The sequence below is a fragment of the Pholis gunnellus genome (genome assembly GCF_910591455.1).
Source record: "Pholis gunnellus genome assembly, chromosome: 8".
Classification (NCBI taxonomy): domain Eukaryota; kingdom Metazoa; phylum Chordata; class Actinopteri; order Perciformes; family Pholidae; genus Pholis; species Pholis gunnellus.
The window spans coordinates 5,125,285-5,147,619 of NC_136534.1; the positions used below are offsets into that span (position 1 = coordinate 5,125,285).

The 22,335-nt window shown below is 42.6% G+C and overlaps 1 protein-coding gene across 1 annotated transcript in view; it reads left to right on the forward strand.

The window, feature by feature from the left end:
* Positions 1 to 15,620, forward strand: part of LOC306700383 (oxysterol-binding protein-related protein 10-like) — a gene marked incomplete at its 5' end in the record, with an annotated part of 53,658 nt that extends 38,038 nt beyond the window's left edge. The window contains 6 exons of the mRNA XM_079165391.1: positions 3,080 to 3,244; positions 5,032 to 5,554; positions 11,335 to 11,521; positions 12,715 to 12,897; positions 13,509 to 13,662; positions 15,450 to 15,620. Coding sequence (XP_079021517.1) covers positions 3,080 to 3,244; positions 5,032 to 5,554; positions 11,335 to 11,521; positions 12,715 to 12,897; positions 13,509 to 13,662; positions 15,450 to 15,494 — 1,257 coding nt within the window. The 3' untranslated portion in view covers positions 15,495 to 15,620. The remainder of the gene's footprint in view (positions 1 to 3,079; positions 3,245 to 5,031; positions 5,555 to 11,334; positions 11,522 to 12,714; positions 12,898 to 13,508; positions 13,663 to 15,449) is intronic.
* Between the last annotated feature and the right edge of the window lie 6,715 nt (positions 15,621 to 22,335).

The window sequence follows — 22,335 nt, forward strand, 5'->3', positions numbered from 1 at the left end:
TCATAGGAGACAGCTCAGGTTTAGGCAACAAAACTACTTGGTTGAAAAAATATGGTGCACCGAAGCTGCAACCTCTGGGTCTGAAAAGTGAAGCAAATGTGGAATTGTCTTAAATTTGCATTCCTTCTAAAGGACAGCAGGGGGCGACTGCTCTGGTTGCAAAAAGAAATCCGATTACATAGAAGTCTATGAGAAAATGACTCTAATTCACACTTGATTTATTCCCTCAGTAAACATTGTAAACATGAGTTTATGGTCTCAAAATCTAATTTCAAGTCTTCTTCAATACAGCACAATGTTCATTTCGTAAATTATGGTCCATCATAACAGACCATAAAGCAGGGAATGCTCTGGGACGGGGCTACCTTGTGATTGACAGGTCGCTACCACGGCGTTGTCCGGTCTGGGAGTTGTCCGTGTTTTCGTCTTAGAAAGACGATAGTTAGTAAATTGTAACTCTTTTGGTATCATACAAATTACTCAGCGTTCAGTTGAACTTAGCTCCACCCTCTCGTGTCACATTTGGTTGCAATAAAACAAGATAATTTGAATCCTTAAGCATGGCGTCATTTACCTTCATTGCTTTTTTTTACTGCCAGACTATTCTGAGTATATATTTGTACATAATTTGTGAGAATATAGTGTCTTTCCTCAGGAATCTCGTGGTCCATTAGAACCGCTGGTTAAGCCCACAAAAATGTATGTTATTACAACCCTCAATATTAACATGAAGTCATAATCGCAGTACAGTATCATTACTATGCACACGCAAGGTATCCTCATAGGACTAATGGAATGTAACCTTTTGCCTTATTTATGATGATGATGACTTGGGGTGATGCAAAGTTATGTTTTGTGCAAAAGCAATTCAAAAGTTAATGTGCACTTGTTGCGTACAACCAACGCATACAACCAGACATAATATTATCAATTTCCAACTCAGACCTTATTAAAATGACGCATAGGACAACTTCATTGATAGCTGTAAAAATGAGAAACCAACCAATGAGTTCATTTGTCATTTCTATATCTCCGAGTAAAGGTAATACAGAAATGAAAACAGTCTCTGTAAGATCTGGGATGACACACACTTGCTTAGGGATATTTTGAGTCACAAATCATAGATATTTATTGCTGATATTTAATATCAGGGTACTTTTTTATTGTGAACAAACAATGGAACTATTAGTAATGCACAGTTTGTTGCCTAAAAGCAGGGCTTTAAATGTAAGTATTACATATCTTTACCCGTTTTTTCAATTGCTCACCCGTTTTTTTCGACTCAGTTCTGCAGTCACAGAAAACAAATGTATTCATTCAAAAATGAAGGGAAACGTAGCACTTGTATAACAAATGTTACGGTACCTTTAAGGACATGTGATGTATACGATCCTGCACCTGATGCTGTTCCCTCCTGTGGACAGGGAGCAGCGTTTACATTCATTTAGGTCAATGGGCAATTTAAATGTTGCTTTGGTCACAAGTTTCACTTGTCTTGTTTATGAATTTTGTTTTTCATTTGGGGAAATATTTTTCCTGCCTACGATTTTGGGTTCACATTCATGATTTAGATGAAACATTCACAGAATAATTGTTTTTCATGCTAGATATTAACAAAAAAAGCTTAATGAGCTGAGCTTAATTTCATGGCATATCCATGAACTTGAGCCTGGTATGATCAAACATCATGATTTATTATTTTACATGAGGCGAACTTCATGGAGCTGGATTGTAACTCGCAAACTAAACCTGTGTGACAGTCCCTGCACTATTTTTCTGCTTCCACACGATACAGTGTTAAATCACAAAGATGAATGAGTAATGGGCCAGAGGAGGGATCTCTTTTGAGTCCCCTCTATGCTGTGGGGCCTGGCGGCTCCTTCTTACATTATGCATTAGCAACAATAAGAGTACGGCTCTCTTTCGCCTCAGCTGCTGCAGATTGAGGATCCAAGTGGCTGCAGAGTGCTGGGAGGCTGGACAGGGAAAGCCGTGATGGACTCAGGAATCTCTCCAAAACCATACTTATAGTAATAAACATTTAAATTGAAATGGTTCCATTTTGAAGCCACAGTTTCCTCTTTTAATGTCAGACTCTTCAAATGGGGTCCTTAAGAATCTTTCCCTTTTTCGTTCAGTTAGAATGGTTCGATGATATTAACCTAATCTGGAAATAGGAGGGCAGCGACTGAGAGGCCAATCTGTCCTGTTCTTCTGATCGATCGATTCATTTCATGCTCCAGCTGAGGATGTACAGCAAAGTCAATAGACAAAGGAACAGACAGAAGAAGGGAAATTAGATAGACGGGAGAGAGGGTCGAGAAAGGATGGTAGTTGTCTTTTCACCAGACCAGCTGATGACACTCTTGACCTTTAGTCTCCCATGTACCTTTTGTCAGAGAGGGCCAGGTCAAGAGGACCAGGGCACAGAAGACCACATTCCAGCCCAACCCAGTTGCCAGGAAAAATGTTGGCATTGTACATTTCTGCAAACCAACGGGATACGTTAAATGTCTACGTTTCTGAACCAAAATAATGTTTCATGAATATGTTTCATATCAGCCTCGCATCACGCTTGCAGAAACGCACAATGGACAGAAGGAACAGAAAATGATCAAACCCAAACTTCTGCCTCAAAACCAAAAGTGCATGATTATCTATGTGTCTAAGTGTCATTTTTTGCTGTAGCGTCTAAGTTTTCCCTGCTTGGAACTAAGGAGAACTAACACAACTACAAACAGTCAAAGGCAAAAGAGGGTATGTGGAAGGGTTGTCCCCATCCTTTGGACCACAGAGTGTACACCTTTAGAATTACACGATGAGAGTGTTTGTTGAGCCGGACTTTGTTTTGCTCTTCCAAAAGTCCCAAACAAACGTCTAAATAGAAACGGAACTTGCCGATATGTGCATTAAGTCTGCCTACACCTGTCTATGTCCCTGTAGTCTGACTCACCGGATGTAGACTGGGTATAAGCCTGCCATTGGCGTTCTACTCCCCTCTCCGCTATCTGCGCTATCTATTTCATAAGGGCCTCTTCTTGCTCGTTTTACCAATAGTCATTTGTGTCTCCGCCACCAGGGACAGCAGCAGAGCCAAACCAGCAGCCAAGAAACCCTGGATCCCTGTGACGAGACCACAGACACAGAGGACAATGAGGAGGAAGACCTGGGAGTTCTGGATGACCAGAGAAGCATCATGCTTCACCTCCTGTCCCAGCTGAAACTCGGCATGGACCTCACACGGGTAAGTGTAAGATTCTACCTTCATCAATGAGGTTTTAGGTAGCGTGTGAAAAGACCAAACCTTCAACCAGATCGACCATGTCCAAGAAACAATGCTGTCAGCCAGTGCCCAGTGCTGAGCGACAAGGTCCAAGCGAGAGTGTGCTGTAAAGCTTACTACGGTCAGAGCCGCGAGCCGCCTTCACTCGGGGCCTTTCCAAGCCGACATAGAGCGGGCAAAGGCTATTGAGTTGGGAGTGTGAACAGGTTGGATTAATGAACCCAGCCCGGCAGTTTAGACCAGCGCAAATGGTAGCGCACAAAACGCTGCAGCGTTACCAGTTGTTACCACGAGTGTACCGTGGTGAAACTAGTGTCTATATTTGGGCCAGTGCGATAAATAATACACCATCTCGTCTTCATTTTAACACTTGCCTTCCTCTTTGTCCCCCCCCGCCCTGGTTTTTGGTCGTAGTTAGTCAGATGTCCTTTGGTCATGTGATTCTGATGACTCTCTCAGACCAGTGAGCTCAATCTGATTACTGCTGGACCAGTGCTCTGGATCACAGGGATAATGTGCCAACGATGTGCAACAGAAGGGGATTCTGACCTCGAATACCTGAGAGACGGGGGGGGGGGGGGGGGGGTCTGTGGGCAGATTATGAAAGAACCATTTGCCCTTGCCATGTCCATATTGACTCGTGGTGTTGCAGTGTGACAGGGATCGACGTTTTGACTCCGGCCCTCCGGTGTGGCTCAATCAAAACGTCACATTTGACCGCGAGGTGTCATCATATGGACAGTCAGGTTGTGTAACGGGCTTGACTTTATGTAATCTAAAGGACGATAGAGAGTTTCGGCAAATTACGAAGTAAAACTTACCCCATCACATGACATGAAACCACACCGTACCATTGAAGCTGTTAGTGGACCTATAATACATATGGGCCAGTTCATGTATCAGTCCCCTGATGATGTTTGTCATGAAAGAGATGGGAAAGGACAGTGCTTGCTATCGCATTATTGATTCTACTCCGGCCTAAAATACACATAGAGCTGTCAAACAGCCCTCTGTCTTAGTTACCATGATATAACTTTATTGATTTATCAAGCTTTAGCTGGGCTGTGGGTGTGTGTGTGTGTGTGTGTTGTGTATGTGAAATGCCGGTGTGTCACCAATGACTAGTGTTAATACAAGTGTTCTTTAGGATTCTAAGCTATAGGTGAATATAATTGTCCATAAAAGCCCAAATTTGATCTAAGTTGTTGCATTTTCCTAGGCAATCATACTTTACTTTTACTTTTACTAAAATGACTAAAAGAGTGTATGAGTGATGTGATGGAGGCCAAGCTATAAGGAAAGCAAAAGGATGAAAGGAAAGAGAAAATACATTTGATACCGCTGTCACATTCCACTGCAGCAAGACGACGAGATACAAACTCACTTGCCTTGGATGAATCAACCGGCAATATAGACAGTGAAAATGCATTTCCCTTAATTAAAATGTAATTGACAATGCAGTTTCCTTGTATGGGAACCTAATTTCTAAGATGTCAGGCTGGTGTTTAAGGATAAGAAGGTATCGGTACTGGAAGTATTCAAGGGTGCTTTAAAGACACATGAGTCACATTATGGATCAGGTTTCTTTGGATCCCCTCAGACATCAGCCTGTCTTTCATGTTGAAAAAAAACACTTCTGTTCACTTGTGTATCTTTTTCATATAACCACAACTGTAGGACGTCTGCACAATGATCACACAGTAGATTTTACATGTTTTTGTTGTCGTCTCTGTCCATCCCTCTGTCAGGTGGTGCTCCCTACCTTCATCCTGGAGAAGCGCTCCCTGCTGGAGATGTACGCCAACTTCATGGCTCACCCCGACATGTTCCTCTCCATCACCTCCGGCTGCACGCCAGAGGAGCGCATTGTCCGCTTTGTGGAGTACTACCTGACTGCCTTCCACGAGGGCCGGAAGGGCGCCGTGGCCAAGAAGCCCTACAACCCAATCCTGGGTGAGAACTTCCACTGTTCCTGGTATGTGCCTCGGGACCGGGTTCGACCTCTCAGGACTACCAACTGTACCGCGCCCAACTCGGCACCCACGGCCACTTCTACCATTCCCGGGTCCCCACAGAGGGGGACGGACGGCAGCAGCAGAAGAAACTCAGACTGCTATCGTGTTCGTTTCGTGGCGGAGCAGGTGTCCCACCACCCACCTGTGTCGGGCTTCTATTGCGAGTGCAAGGAGAAGAAGATGTGTGTCAACACTCATGTCTGGACCAAGAGCAAGTTCCTGGGCATGTCTGTTGGAGTGTCCATGGTCGGGGAAGGTAAGACGTGTAGCCTGTTCTAAAAAAACAAGTGTGTGCCTGATTTCCAGAGCATTACAAATAATTGCACAAGGAACATGGTTACAGGTTGATATTCTCCTGACCCTGAACAGCTGTTTCTTCCATTTGTTTGGTATTGTAATGCCCTGCTGCGGTGCAGATGGTACAAGAGTGCACACTGTACTCTGTATACCTACGAACAGTAATGCACTGTAATTAGTATACAACCCACGTTATAATTGCGTATGTACACCACGTAATCGTGACCCAGGACAGGTGATGTAGTACAAAGAGGGGAGGAAAAGTTGGAGTGGATGGGTGGGTCTAAAAACACCAGACCTTCACTCAGGCAGGCTGGTCTCATCCAGCGTTCGTAGCTATACCTAAAAAGATTAGTGTGGTAGATACCCCACAAAATCATTGCTTATGTTATCAACTTAATCATAAACGAGGAAGTATAGAGACCGCAAAAGCCAGGGGCGGGTGGGAGGGGCAGTGTTTGGGTCCAACAATCAGCGACCTTTGACCCGGTAGACTGCTGTTAGATCCCCATTTGGAACAAGAAGTCACACAGATTTATTTATCAGGTGAGGTGCGTACTTCTGTAACGGCATTTCCGTAGTTATTTTTACCCAAACAGCGATCTTTTCCTAAACCTAACTAAGTAGTTTTGTTGCCTGAACCTAACTTAGTTGTTTACTGTGAAGACAGAAGTTTATTTTGAAAAGACCATATGCATGTAATGATTGGAAATTGATATGTATTTCTGGCTTTCGTAGGAAAACGCACAAAAAATGAGTAGTAACTTTTCTTAAGATATCGTACAAACTGTTGTATGAGGATAAGTTGACCCAGGAGACCGCTGTTTGTGTCCCGTGTGACACCAAAGTCAACGTCGACTTATTTGTCACATAACTACCATTCTTAAGTAACGTAACTTTCTTAGTTATTCTAACCCAAACGTTGACCTATTTGTTTGGTAACTTCTGAAATGAATACTTTAGTAGTTATTTTAACCCAAACCATGATCTTTTCTGATACCAAACTAAATAGTTGTTTGGCCTAAACACCACAGGATCTTCTCCAAACACACTGATTGCTTGTGTTTCTGGACATTTGTAGGAAAACACAATCAAAACCCAACAAAAGAAATTGTTGGATCTGGCAGAAATGTGTTTACAAGGTTGGATGAAATAAATAAATTGCCAGTACCAAACACCAGTAGACATATTTGCATCATTATTAAAAGAAGTTTGTGGGGTTTTGAATAACAATAACGAGAAAACTAAAAATGTCAGAGCAGTCTGTTGTCAGATGGATTAAATGGTTAATCATTACCGCAATCTGACATCCACAGCTGTTTGCAGACTGTACGAGAGCCTCCTTCAGCTGATTAAATCCCCACAGCCCTCCGAAACAGCAGCACTCGTATGTGTGCTCCATCTGCAGCCTCTAATTGGAAAACCATTTCAGCAAAACAGAGTGCTGTCATCCACGTTTGCATTTTGTGTTCACATTGATTACATCTTACAAAGCTAACGCCAGGCTGCTGCGAAACTAGACTGACACTAGACACCCATGAGTCGGATGAGCTGACTTCAAACCTATTCCTCAAGTTTATGTGTAGGACAGCGTCGGGCGAGGATAAGGTGACATCCTGAGGATGTATTGAGTTCAGAGTGACAAATCCTCCTTGCATCACTGAAGTTCACTTAGAATCAGTGGACTCCGCCAGTCCTCTCTCTGCATCAGTCATTTTTTAGAATAACAACTGTCAGCTTATATGAAATCATGTAAATGGATTAAACAAATAGCTTCTCTACCTTTTGGCAGCAGTTTGGCAACATATGAGCGTAACCAAATTTAACTGAATGTAACCTCAAGATAACTTTAGGACAAAGTAACTAAAGGCAACCAGCAAAACAGTGTTACTTATTTTATTAATAAGTGTGTGTGTGTGTGCGTGTTTATTAAAGAGAGAGAGAGAGAGAGAGAGAGAGGAAAGCAGGCCAGTGTGCGTGCGTAGCCTCGGGCCAGTGAAAGCTAGCTGTAATTAGGCCAGCAGTAAGCATTCATTAGCGGGTCCTTGATCACTCCTCTTTATCACATTTTACTTTTAGAAATTTGCAAAAGTTTGATAACTTGGTACACAGGAGATAAACATCAACACACGTTTAGTGGTGACGATGTCACGGTCCTAAATATCCGTGAAACGTCGTGAGAAAAAACTCACTTCCCTTCGCCGCACAGCCAGCTTTGCCGCAACAGCACATGATGCCTTTCGACATGCGGATGCAGATGTACGAATACAAATACGTGCTGGTGAAAAATGCCACGGGGAATGCTTGGCCTAAAACTCTGGGAAAGAGCCACTCCATGTCCCAGGAACCGAGGGGATCCTCCACTCATTGCAGGTCGATGCTGTTCGCTCTGCCGTTGCTGCTTTAGAAACACGCCCAAAGGGAAAGTTGTTCATTCCTCCAGAAAACTAACGTGCACAGGAACTGCATGAGATGATTGTGTGGCTGCGTGTGACCGTGTTACAAAATGTGATTTTGATAAACACTGATTAAGTGATCCGTGACCAGCTAATTTAACATGCGACCAATCCCAGCGTCAAGGCTGCATGCTGAACCAGATTCAACGCCGGATAAAGCGGTTACAATTGCCTGTTCAACAAGCCAAAACAATGGCAGCCGATAGTAGTGTCCCAGGATAAGCTGTGCAGCGCTGTTCACATGCCCCTTAAAAGATTTTTTTTTAAATAATAAAAACGTACCCTCAACCAAGTCCTCTCACGCCACTGCTACATCCTCCTGCACCTGTTTGTAGGTGTCGTTCTGAAAAACATCGAGCTAATTTTCCTCAGCGCCCTGCAGCCAAGACAGCCTGCAAAAGGCTCTCTATACAAGATGCAGAGCACTAATACAGCAGTTAACAACTATTCGCTATGTAAAGATATAGTGAACTAATGTCTAACTGAGCAGAGAATGAAGTCACTCTCCCTCTGTATTGTAGTCCGAGCTTGTCTGTGCTTTGTTAGTCATGTGAGCGGGCCCCACTGGCCAACTCATACAGCGGTTACAGCCGATAATGTTGTCCTGACCCGCAGCGTCGTCACAGAAGCGCAGCACCCACCGTTCGGTTCCCCTTCAGGTAAACACAGTTGGCTCTGTCAGCACTGTTGCCACTGTTTGCACTGTTATGGTCCAGCCGCCGCCATGTTGGGAGCCGTGTGGAGGCAATGAATATGCTTGTAATTCTATATTTTGCACCTCTAAATGTATTGCTGATTGGTGGAAGGTTGGTAGGGTTCATGATATCAACTCAGATGTGGATGTTTTCATAAGAAGTGCTCTCATGTATAATTATGATGTCCTGGTTATGGGAGAGCATTCTTCTTTTAAAGTGTTGCAGTTCACGCTGCCTGTATGCATGAAGTGAAACTACAGATCTGTTATTTCTGATGTCACAATTAAACTTAATGTTAACCTTAATGTTGACATGGCACACTGATTAACAAGAACACCTAAAAAAGGTTGCCGACCTCTGCTTTAGGTTCAATCCTCGAGCAACTGTGAGATACAGAACAGGCCCAAACTCTTTCTTAGTCCGCGATGACAACATTTGGAATGCATGTCACCGTGCCCACTTTCCCTCTGAAGCTGAACAAGACTACCATTTCCAGGCTGCCGCACATCCTTGTTCACCGCTCACCCTTGGAAAAAGCCACGTGTTAATACAAGCCTGAGTGGCACACAAGGACAATGTTATGCTATGAACTGTACTGTTTTGTGATATGAAATCTAAACTAACCAGTTTCCTTTCCTTTATTTATGACATATCAACCTGGATTAATCTGTCAGCTTCCTGTGTAGCAGCAGCTAGAGCATGACTGACTGACTGCAGCATGTGGGTCTTTGTTTCACAGATGCACAAATACACACATGCATGGATGCACACAATCAAGTGAAAACATCTAGGGGGGGGAAATCACACACTATAGGAAATAAGGACATTGTGTGTGTTTTCTGCTTGTGGGTCTTTTAGATGAGGAAGTGTGTGCGTGTGTGTCTTGGGCAAACAGATGTGTATGTGTTAGACTTGGGCCCATGGCAGCAGACTGGGCACAGGACAGCTGTCTGTTATATAAGCAGCAGAGAAGGAGGGCTGGACGGGAGCTCACGAGGGACAGGAGGCAGCCTAAATCGAGCCAAAGCGGGATTCTGAATCGCAATGCAATGGTATTGTTTTAGCTCCCCTGACTTTCTCAAAATCCATGGAAGCTAGAGACAGGATCTCAGGAGGGTGAGTCCAACATACAACAAGGCTCACCATAGTCAGTAGGATTCATCCTCTGGGGACCAGGAATGTCTGTATGAAACGTCACGGCCATCTATCCAGTGTGTGTTGAGTTATTTTATTCTGGACCAAAGTGGTGCCATCCCCAGAGCAATGCAGGGCAGCAGGGCTAAAGTAACTCCGCACAAATCTGCAGCCAGAGGCAGATGGTGGTTTTCACCGCTCCGTGTATGTTTGTGGAGATAATGAAAGTTCATTCACACTGTATCCGCTAACACCGCCACTTTTGATTCGCAACACGGCGATCAAAATAGTAAATCTGCATAACAAGTGCTATATTCATCACAAGGGATTCCAAGAATGTAACACGAAACCCCACTTTTGCTGGAAATAGAGGTCATGGCGGCGCACAGGATTAATGAGCCCTGGTCATCTTGTCTTCCTTCTAAACTGGCTAAATTTGTGGGTGATGACTGGCCAGTCTGATGTGTGGTGGAAGTGTGTGGGGTTACATTGCACATGTACACTGAGTTGAGCTGCGCTGCACTGGGTTTAGCTGCGTTCCGTGGGGAACAAAATGACACGGAGAAGGGCAATTTCAAGCTCACAAAATGTTCTGTATGTACTGATGGAATGTAACTAAATACATTTACTCAAGACGTTTGTACTGGCTTACACTTCTCACTGTACCTAAACAGTTTTAAGTCACTTGTACTCAACTTCTGAATGTCAAATTTATACTTCAACGTCACCATGTTTTAATGGAATATCGTTCTTTTTACTCCATTTCAAATATGTAACTGCTATGCTTTGTCTTTGTAGATTCACATGGTGTCTGAATGTCTACTGTGTTAATCACAGCAGTAATTCTACATTAACAACCCGTCAAATACCAACGCTTGGTCCGCGTTTCTTGGGGTCTGATACCGACACACCAAGGCTCTCTTTAGCGTCGTTACGAGAAACACCACGCTTTCAACTCACTCCAATATAAACCCACTCAAGTCATTATTAGACAGAGCAACCATTGTAGTATAAATAGTGAGGAAGTTCACTCAGAGTGGACGGGATGAGAGGATGTTTGGGTCTTACAAACACAGGACTTTCACCCAGGAGACAAATGTTTGTGTCCCGTGTGAAACCAAGTCAATGTTTATTTTATCGTAGTTTTGTTATGTCAATTTCAAACTAAGGCCAGTTACATAAAAAACATCTATTTATTCTAACCCAAACCACAATCTTTTCTTAAGCTTAACAAAGTACTTTTATTTTGAAAATATACAATGAATGTAACGAGTGATAACTGACACATCCAAAACTGATGCTACAGGGGTACCTAGAGCCTCACAGTTTGAAGTGTAAGGCCACTGACCAAGCGTCGGTATTTGACTAGTTGAGAGTGAAAACGTGTTGACAATAAACATCCGCAGGTGGTTCTTCCTGCTGTCTCTCTTTTCAACCTGTCCTGTTTCTCCCAGGTGTGCTGTATTTGTTGGAGCATGACGAGGAGTATGTGTTCACACTGCCCTGTGCCTACGCCCGCTCCATCCTGACCGTGCCGTGGGTGGAACTCGGGGGAAAGGTCACTATCAACTGTGCCAAGAGTGGGTACTCTGCCACCGTCACTTTCCACACCAAACCCTTCTACGGAGGAAAAGTACACAGGTAGGCAGAGAGCCAATGGTTTAGAAAAACCCTATTTTGTGCCAAAAAAGCCACCAAAATCTCACTCTCTCCTCCCACCTCAGCACAAACACATTCGTTTGGAGCCAAGAAATTACAGGTGCAAAATAGATTAGCATCGTGTAATTTTATAAAAACTAAAATCTATCCCAACCACTGGCATTGTGACCACAATAAAGTAGAGCCTGTGTCTCTGCGAATACTGTATGAGTCTAAGCATATGTGCATAAAGCCAGATATTATTAGTACTCCAATAATATTTCTTTCTGTATTTGAAGTGTCTTGAGTGATTTTATTTATTTACAGCATTTTTTATGCCTCCGCATGCCTCCAGCCGTGGCATAACATTTCGGGGTTTCGGGGTTGTCCACCCGGTCCATTATTCCTGAACACCTTGAGGGAATTTCTTCAAATTTGGCACTAACTCAAGGACTGAACTCAAGGTTGAACCGGTTAGAATTTGACGGTCTAACCTCAGCCATCTCGTGAGAGTTTCTCAACTCGTGGGTTACCTTCTAGACCAAAGGCAATGAGCCCTATATGTGTTACACAGGCACAGGGACGCGCTTTCCTCCTCAGTTAAATAGGTTACCTGTGCATTAGAGCATATGCAGGCAAATTGAGTTATGGATGGGACAGAGGATTGGTAGGCGGCGAAGGCAGAGGATCCGTTGCTCCTGAAGATGGCCTGCGCACCAACAGATCCATTTCCTCAGCTGCTCCAATTTGCCCAATCTGCCATTTAAATTGCAATGCCCCGTTTGAAGGGGCACCCGGCTTTTAAAAGCAATGGCAGTATTGTGAGTCTGATAATGTTATAGGAATGAAGTGCTTAATCAAGTATTGATTAGTATCAACCATGGTGTGATAATAGTGGATTGGTACAATAAACCATTTACAGATGCAAAGAATGAGTATCCCATTGACTTGTATTTGTCCTCAAGGGGGAATCTTATATCTAGATTGTCTTTGAGCCAACAGGGAAGCAAAACACCTGCTAGTGTATTTTGCAGATGTTCGGAACATGCTGTATTATGTGATAATTACTTGTTGAAAGGCAGCACATTCTAACAAAATATACAGGTGGCAACCTGTACATAATGTTGCTGATAATAATAACATGGCTGTGCTCGTCAGTCACGAATGCTAAAGAACTCTATGTTGATTTGTCACAGAGTAACAGCAGAGGTGAAGCACAACCAGACAGGAAACATCGTGTGCAAGGCCCAGGGGGAGTGGAACGGGATGCTGGAGTTCACCTACAGCAACGGGGAAAGCAAGGTGATTGATACCTCCAAGCAGCCAATCATCAAGAAGAAGATCCAGCCTCCAGAGAAGCAGGGCCAGTATGAGTCACGGTGAGTCTTTGCGTTTCACTTCAACTGACACCTCAAGTCTATTTCCTTCATTTAAAGTTAAACACTGTTTTAAGTGCTTCCACTATTGTAAGTCCCCACGCAGATACGTATAGCTCTGCCTTGGTGCATTATCAGTGTGGCGAGTGCAGCTTATAGCAAACTAAAGCTATTGCTCAGGTGTTTTTATCGTCATGCTCGACTTGGCCTTATATGTGAATGGGACCAGGGACTCGTCTCAACAACTGACTGATTTGTAATTAAGAATCATGAGACCTTATTTTATGATTATTTTTAATCTATTTATTGACCCCTTCACTGTAAGGTTTATCAGGCCCAATTATGGTTAGTGTAAATAAAGATGATTCATTCATTTGTTCATTCATTAAGCCCATAAAGGACTGTGTGGCGTAAATGGACAATGCAGCGCTTTTAGCAGATTTCTTAATGCCTAGTGCTCAATCATCAAGTTGCCGATGGCCAAGCCACCCCTGATGAAGTCAAACTGTTGCACATGTCTTTTAATGATGTGATTGTGTAGCGAGCTGTAGGTCCTCTGTTTCCCAGGCATAACAATGACGAGTGCTCTTGTTCTGTGTGTCCCGGTTCTGTAGGCGTCTTTGGCAGCACGTCACAGCGTCGCTGAAGGCAGGAAATATGGACGCAGCCACAGAACACAAACACCGCCTGGAAGAGAGGCAGCGCAGGGAGGGCAAGCAGAGAGCTGCGACCAAAACCCCCTGGAAACCCAAATATTTTATTAAAGAGGTGAGGAAAAGTGCACGCCAGTGACATCCACCGTCTTAGAAGTGGCCAGTAACAGGTTATATTGCCATCACAACTTAGGAACTCATTGAGTACGGCTGGTGTTTTTTTTTAAAGTACCGAGGTCAACCCCGCCCTCTGACTTAAAAGAAAAGGCCGGTTTATTCACCTGGCATGTTTTCCATAAATGTGGTTATTATGACTATATGGGCCATACTAACTTTGCGCTCATCATGTCACGAGGCATGGTGGAGGACTCAAGCGCAGACCAGGCAGAGTAGTATGAAGAGAGTAATTTTAATGAACAAAACAAACCAAATGTAGACCATACAGGAATCGGCAGGGGATCCACAGAGCAGAACAGAGACGAGGGAGGAAATTCCAGCAGGACAGGGAAGACAGACGGGAAAACCGGGAACAGGACAAGCCGAACGGGCGGGTAGACAATACAAGGATCTGGCAAGGAGTGATTGAGGGGCAGGAGTTTATGTAGGGGGAAGAACAGGTGAGAGGAGTTGTGCTGATGAGGGGGAAGTGCTTGATTGGTGATCAGAGGCAGGTGAAGGGAATAGGCTGAGGGAGTGACTGACAGGTAGAGTGAGGAGGGTAGAAAAACACAGAGGCAAAGCCTAATCATGACACATCAGCTCCGTTGTAGAGATTTGGGGGAAATGCGGAGTCGTGCAAATCAACATATCGAGGGGTCGACATGCCTGAGCTCTCTACAGCTTTCCAAATCGACCTGAGAAATCTGAAAAAGTACACATAGAAAGTAGAAAGTATGGGGGAACTTGCCGGCTGACCTAACCACGTCTTGTTCTGACATCCTGCGTCCCATCCACATCGAAATCCAATCAAATAAAAACGTAGCCACGACATTGAAAATCTTTTAAGCTGCAATTCTGGCGACAAGTCACATGACAAGTCACATTCTCAGGTTTCCACGGATCGCGGTTATAGCGGGAACGTGGTCACGCCTCCTGTTGTTATTATTATTATTATTATTAGTCTCCTTTATTACTGCTACCATGAATGCTTTTATTATCATTATTATTCTGTTATATCCACTGCTGCTGTTATTATTGTCGTAATTTTTCCATCATTATTATGCTTACTACTCTCATTATATTAATCATTTATGTCACATGCATTTAATGTGTTGTTATGTTGTTCATTCTGTACACATGACATCTATTGCACTTCTGTCCAAGGTTTCCTTTTTCTCCCCGTTAAAGGTTTTCTTGGGGGGGTGGGTTCCTTTTCCGATACGAGTGTCCTGGGACAGACGATATTGTATGCTGTACAGATTATAAAGCCTTCTCAGGCAAAGATGTGATTTGTGATTTTGGGCTAAATAAATTGAATTGAACTGACACAATAACAAACAGACGAGGTCAAGCAAAAGGTAAAGAAAAAGGTTTTATTCCTCTATTGGGCCCTTTCCAAAGTGTTGTCAGACACTGATAATAACAACCTGAGCCTACGTGGAGTTGCCCCGAGCGATTACATTACAACCCGTCTGCAGTGTTCTCCCTCAATACTGGACCAATTTCAGAGAATTGATGTGCCCATTAGTCACTTAGACACAAAAACACGGGAAAATAGGTGGGAAAATACCCTTTAAGTTGAGTTGCTGTTGACTCTTTCATTCTGCATGTGTGTGTGTGTGTGTGTGTGTGTGTGAGTGTGTGTGTGTGTGTGTGTGTGTGTGTGTGTGTGTGTGTGTGTGTGTGTGTGTGTGTGTGTGTGTGTGTGTGTGTGTGTGTGTGTGTGTGTGTGTGTGTGTATAGGGTGAAGGCTGGGTGTACCACAACCCTCTGTGGAAAGCTCACTGACCAGGAGCCTCGGAAGCAGCTGTCCAATCCCAGACGACTAGAGGGGAGCGATCGAGGCCGAGGGCTGGCCGGCAAAAGATGCGAGGAGAGAGGGAGGCTGAGAAGAGGAGACGGAGAGAACAGAACAAGTGGTACCAAAGACAGGAGGGAAAAAAAGGACGCACTTCTAGTCCTGTCCATTCAGAGACATGTTGGCTCAGCAGTGAGGTGAGACCGATCTTACACGGGTACAGCCACTTTTGAGATTACAGTATTACAGACGGAACGGACAAAACGGGACAATAACTTTTCTGATACTAGATCCAAACAACCCCCCCCCCCCCTCACTTTTTAGTCGTTTGCACAAAGTACTAAACAACCTTGTCGGTCACAACTGTTTTGCACAATTCACTGTACAGTATAGTGTAAACTGCATACTTGTGAGCAATGTGTGTGTTTTTATGTTTAGGTGTATGTTTGTGAGAATGGATGGATGAACTATTTAGCCACTATGAAAAACAACCCAGGGTGGAATGTAGTCGCACTGATCTTCTCTGTGTTGGAACTCATTTCAACTTTGTATGACAGAGAGCTGTTTTTCTTCATGAAGGAAAGGCTCCATCCTTGATCATATGGAGGTTCACTTTCACTGTCATAACATCTAATAAAAAACATTATGTTACACTAGACATGGGCTGGGAAAAGAAGTGCATCTGTGCCCCATTATACACCAGCTAAATATCTCACTGGGACATTTACTATGCTGCAGATTGATCCTGAAGCTGGGAAAAGGTTCGAGCTTTAATGGGTCACTTCACCCATGTTACTGTGTTAGCCGGCAGAAATACTCGCTCACTTCCCTCCAGTGGTATCACTCCATGCAGGTCAGATGGCATTTTACATGACACTCTCACTTATTTTATTTCATTTATGTATTGGATGTGGGAGAGCTGGCTCAAACATGGTTAAAATCAAGATATGAGCCGTGCGGTTTTACAGCTAAATGAAACAAAGTGTAGTCGTACAAAGTCATCTTGCCGCATTAGCTGTTACTTAAGCTGTGAGGTTTCACTATTTAGCCTGTTGACTTTGAATTCTGTGTCCATAGATGAGCGATTAAAGGTCCTGATTACCATTCATGTTTAAATGTACATTTTGACCAGAATTCCGTCTTTGCTTTTTATAAGTTTGATGGTTTGGTAAAGTTACTACAAGGAACTTTTCCCTGGTTATGAAACAGACTCAGTGTAATGCTGGTGCCTGTGTATGACCTACATGAGCAAACAACACCAGAAACTCTTTCAGCTCAGACTCCAGCAAACGCCTTCAAACCTCCGGCGGGAGGTGTGGAGCTCGGCACCGGGCAGCAGCGGCTTCGCCTCTGGTCAGGAGCAGAGCTGCGCCACATTTTTTTTCCTGCCGGTCCAAGCTGATCTAGATGGGACCAGCAAAGACCAGGTGGTGGTCAGGAGGATCTTTCTAGTTGTCCAGGACGACCTATTTATCGACTTCGGCGGGATGTGCCTGTGCTGGTGGACGGACAGTAGCTGCATCTGGGCAGCTGGAACCATCTGCTGTTTTAAAGCCTGGGGCTCACCATGCTGCTGGAGGCCCAGGCCCTATTAATGGGCCCACTGGAGGGAAGGGAGGCACGGGAGAACCAGAACCACTGTCAGAACCTGCTGCCAGTAAAATGAGTGGTTTTCCAAAGGGACTCTGGCAGCTGCTGATCTTAACATGAAGCTGTGGTGCTCACGGAAACACTACTGCCTTTGTCCACTCTGGCCGCCAAAATCGAGACAAAATGAAAGTTCCTTGTAGTAACTAACTTGAGTTGGCCTCCTGCAGTTCTCTGGCTCCTCCTACTAATGAGCTGCTCTACCTCTGACAAGGTGTGTCAAACCAAAACTCCATCACCTCAAAGAATCCAATAATATATCTGCTTTCTTAACCCTCCAACTTTTCCCACACACTGTTCCTCAAACAGCTGCATCTGACCAAATAAAGTCACAAGTAATGGTTGATATGTATAGGAATGCCTAAGTGTCTGCTATTTGTAACTGATAAGTGCCGTACTGCACTTTGTAGATACATTTGTAGTGAGGGTCAGGACCACTGCACCAGTGTGGTGTGAAATAGCCCAGTACTTATGGGAGTACCTGACCAAAATGGATTATTGTAGTACTTTGAAGTCCAGTCTTGTGGATCCAAGTATGTGAAGTAGATGACTCAATGCTAAAACAAGCAGTCCTGAAGTATGATAATCTGTAGTATTTTGATCTGCAGCATCGTAGCTCTAAACTATTTCTCTCTATTCTCAATCTTTGGGGAGAAGCAGTGTTAACTGGAGCCAGGCTCCTCCTGAAGCTTTGACCAGACAAATAGACACCTTGTCCTCCATCTGACCTTTGTAGTAAACAAACCTATGCAACACATGACTGTAGACTGTAGTCTCAGGGTGGGCGGGGGACTGAACAAGCTCTGTATTTGTTTTTCAAATAAAGATCTCTTATCACATCTGTTGTCTCCTGGATTGTTGGGTGCTTCTTCATTGTCTTGGTTCACCACATGGTACACTTACAAAGAACAAGTTGAATTAACCTACCGTGTTTAAGTTGGAACAACTTCCCAATTGAAGTAAACGAAACAAGTAAACGTAACATAAGGTGAAAATATTTACTTACATTTTTAAGTAAAATCAACTTGTGCGATTGTACAGTCGGGGCAGGCTGTTAAACACAGAGAGGTGAAGTACCAGTACAGTACATAATACCAGTAATTCAACAGTGTAAACATACTCTCTTACAAGTAAACAAAATGTACTTAAAGTAAGTTATACCTAAAGGTTAAAGTTGACATAGTGCAGAATGAACCAGTTCATATTGTTATATGTTGTATATGTATTATATAATTGGATCATCATTATTATTGACACATGGAAACCAAGCTGGCTGAGGTGGAGCTGTAATGTAATGTTAACTATTTTAGTACACTGTTCAGTAGTTTAATCCATGACAATACATTATAAGTCTGTCAAATCTAAAGCTCTAAAGAAACTCTAAGGTGATCAAATACACGTAGAGAAGAAATATGGTGCAGTACATGTATAGAACCTCCTGGGTTGTACATCAGACAACTACTTGAGTAGATGTATTTACTTACTTTTCACCACTGAGCATAGATAAATACAATATAAGGCATGATCTAAAGAGATCCACAGCAAGGCACTGACACTGCACGTGTGTGTCAGTGCAGCTGAACACCTGAAATAGTGGAACACCTTCACTTTGTGAACAGAGAAATGGACACTACTGCCATCGTGTGAAAGCTGCATTAGTATGTGCACGCTGCCATCTGGTGAGCAAACTGGAACAGCACCATCGGCAGGAATAAGAAAACACTGAAAGGGTTCCTATGCATGTTCAGTTTGTGTGAAGCACATATACTCTGCAAAAACTGTGTTAGACCTCCGAACCATCCGTGGGGAAAGAGCTCTGACCATTCAGCTGAATTAAGTGTCTGCTCAATAAAATACTTAAAGACATTTGAGAGTTTCCTCATCACGTTTATTTCTCACAGGGAAATTAAGAGGATTCATTTCCACCACATATAGCATGTCGAAAAAAGAAATGAAAAATGTCTTAGTATAGTATGTGAAAAAGTCATAGAAAATGAATATTATAGTATGTTGAAAAAGTCATAGTATTACTATAATAATAATTATCATTATTATTGTAATGATAATTATTAAATTATAGTATAGTATGTCGAAAGTGTCTTTAATAAATGATATACTATATCAAATAAAGTGATGAAAAAGTCATGTCCAATGAAGTATTAGTATAGTATGTCCAAAGAAGTCATAAAACAGCAATATTATAGTATGTTTAAAAAATAAATAAAAATGTTCATCGTAAAGTATTTTGAAAATATTCATAATATTGTCTGTCGAAAACAGTAAAGTATGTTTAAAAACAGTCGTGAAAAAATCATAGTATAGTATGTCTAAAAAAGTCATAAAAAGTAACAGTATAGTATGTTGGAAAAAGTCATAATATAGTATGTTGAATAGATGGATAAAATAGTAAAAAACACACAATGATTAAATGAAGATCTTCACTGTCTGTCAGACCATTGGAGTCAACTGGTTTCAGGATGAGAGGAAGGAGGAATAAACACCTGTTTTCAATCAGAGACAACACTTTTTCTTCCAGGTATTACCTGTAGAGGACTGTCATGTTGAAACGTTGAAATGTTGGAAAATGATTCAATATTTTATTTGCTCTTTGTTATAAGTTTGCAACTTTTAACCTTTAAGTGGTCAAGTGGTTTTTGACACGTACTATTTAAACCCCCTGGTCCCATTCTGCACCATCTACCATCAATACAAAAGGCTAAAAGGCTGGATTAATATCTTAACAAATATAAGAATCTGAAACAATGATTAAATTATCTCGACAATATTATGCTTTGTTTCCTTACTCTAAGTTCATCCAGCGTCGGTGTTGTCTCGGAGGTGGCTGAGGAGCTTCTGATGATCAAAATCAAGCCTTTTGACTGTTGCAGTTTTCAGCTGTGTACAGACGCTGAGAACCAACAAAGAAGACAAATGAGCTCCTTAAATGTCACTCTCAGGTATTCTGAAGTTCTGGACATCAGACACAATGATATTCTTGGGAAGTGTAAATCACACTGAAGGATGTATGAATGTCCATGTCAGACGGTCTAAGGTCAGACAGACCATATGCTATAATTTCATGAATTTTCAAGAGGTTCATAACAAAGCTGAAGAGCTCACTGAATTTAAAATATCTAGTTTGTTTTCAGTATTTAACATAATTTAACACAACGCAGCTGGTAATGAGAGAAAATATCCTTCCTTCTTCTTCAGCACAGAGAAGATGTTGTCTTAGTCAGTCTGTATGCCGTTCCCCTTCTTCCCAGATGTCATCCATTGGTGCCGCATATCTAAACGTGTGTGACAAATAAAAGCACCTGTCCGAACACAACTGACAGTTAAAGTAAAAATCATACCATAGCATTTATAGTTATATGTATGGTTAGCATTAACACTAAAAAGTGTATTACAGACTATTGAAAACCAGATCCCGTTCTACATGATGCAGTAGTTTGGTGTATGCACCAAAAGATTGTCATTGCAATCTTCATGGCAAAGAAGAAGACAACACTAGAAATTATATCATGTTTAAAAAGAGTTTTGCTGACAATAGTGACTATGAATGGCCTCAAGAAGACAGAAAGAAGTTCTGTTTTTATACACAGTAGATTTGACTTTATGCAGCGTAAAGTACAACATATACAGTCGAGTATGTTGACACCTGTAGCATTCACCAGACACAAGTAGTCAAAGTACAGTAGTTGAACTGTTTTGATCTGTGGAGCGAATGTGGTAAAATTGGAGCTTTTCTGGAAAGTTGGCATGCAACAGCAGCATGGGGAAAAAAATCAGTGGCGTGTCCCCAACAGCTGGTTTACATAGAAAACAATGAGTGTCGGTGTTTTGAACCCACATAACAGTTGCCCATTGTGCAGCGGAAACACACCGGTTACTGCACAACAAAGCATCAGCCATCACAGAAAACATGTCCCGCTCTCTATTAAATACCTTCATGTGCCGTGTTTGTACTACGTGCTTGTTGATGCTGTGTTGCACCAACAATACTTGTTGATTGTGATGGAGAAACAAGAATAAAGTCATGACACAGCTACATGCTGGTTGTCCTCTGCAGGCTAATATGACAAAGCATAGGAAGTGCCTTCAAAAGTGACCCATGGTTCAAACAACAGCCATCTCTGTCATGTAGCAATATGGTTTTCATAAATCCCTAATGAGATTTGGTATCACGTCACATGACATGTAATCATTAACAGTTTAATTAAGTGCTAATATATTGGCAACTAAATTTACAGAGGTAATAGCCTGTTAATACCCTGGTAATAAGCCTTGTTACAATATTGGGGATTCAGTTCGGTTACCAGACAAAGATGAGGCACAAACAGGAGGGTTATAATGGGGAAAGACATCTCAGTAATAACATTGTAAAACTAAGCATAATCTAGTTGTATTAGGGAAATATTTTCTCAAAACATATTGGGGTAATATCAGTGAAATACCGTCATAATTACAAGAAAATAACTCCTTCAAATGTTGTGATTTCGTACTTGGAAACACAGATGGTGGTTTTGTCATAATAACCAAGAATCACGGCTGATAAAATACAAAACATCTGAATCTTCTAGATATGCTGGTAAAGGAAGCTGTCCTGTTGTTTCCCTATTATAAGTTAATGCTGAGATATTTTTTTCCCTGCTGGGATGGTCTTCCTGTTATTCTCATGTTACTATGATATTCTCTTTATTATCAGCAAGATATTAACCAGGTTATCGCCTCTGTAATTACCATGGTATAGCCCCAATATTACCCTGTTGTTCCCAAGATATTATCACTTTATTATCATGTGATCTCTGGTAAAAAGTTCTACCTGATATTTTATTTAGACAGCTATGCGTCCGTGTGTGTGCGTCCGTGTGTGTGAGTGTGTGTTTGTGTGTATTTGTATTACTCCCCATGTGGCTCAGAGCTGTTGGCTCAACACATGAGACAAACCATTGTGAGTGTGAATAGGGCTCAATGGCAGTGCAGGGGATTAGCATTAGAATGGTGTGCGAGTGCTGGAAGGCCAGTACTTGGTTTCTGTCACTGCAGCTCATGCTCTCTCCTCTCCTCCACACACTCCGCTCTGTGAGCTCCGTCAGTGGCGCCTCCCTCCGACTGCTCATACTCTTCCTCACCTCGACCCTCCTCGTTCTTGTCTCCCCGCTGGCAGAAGCTGGTGACAAC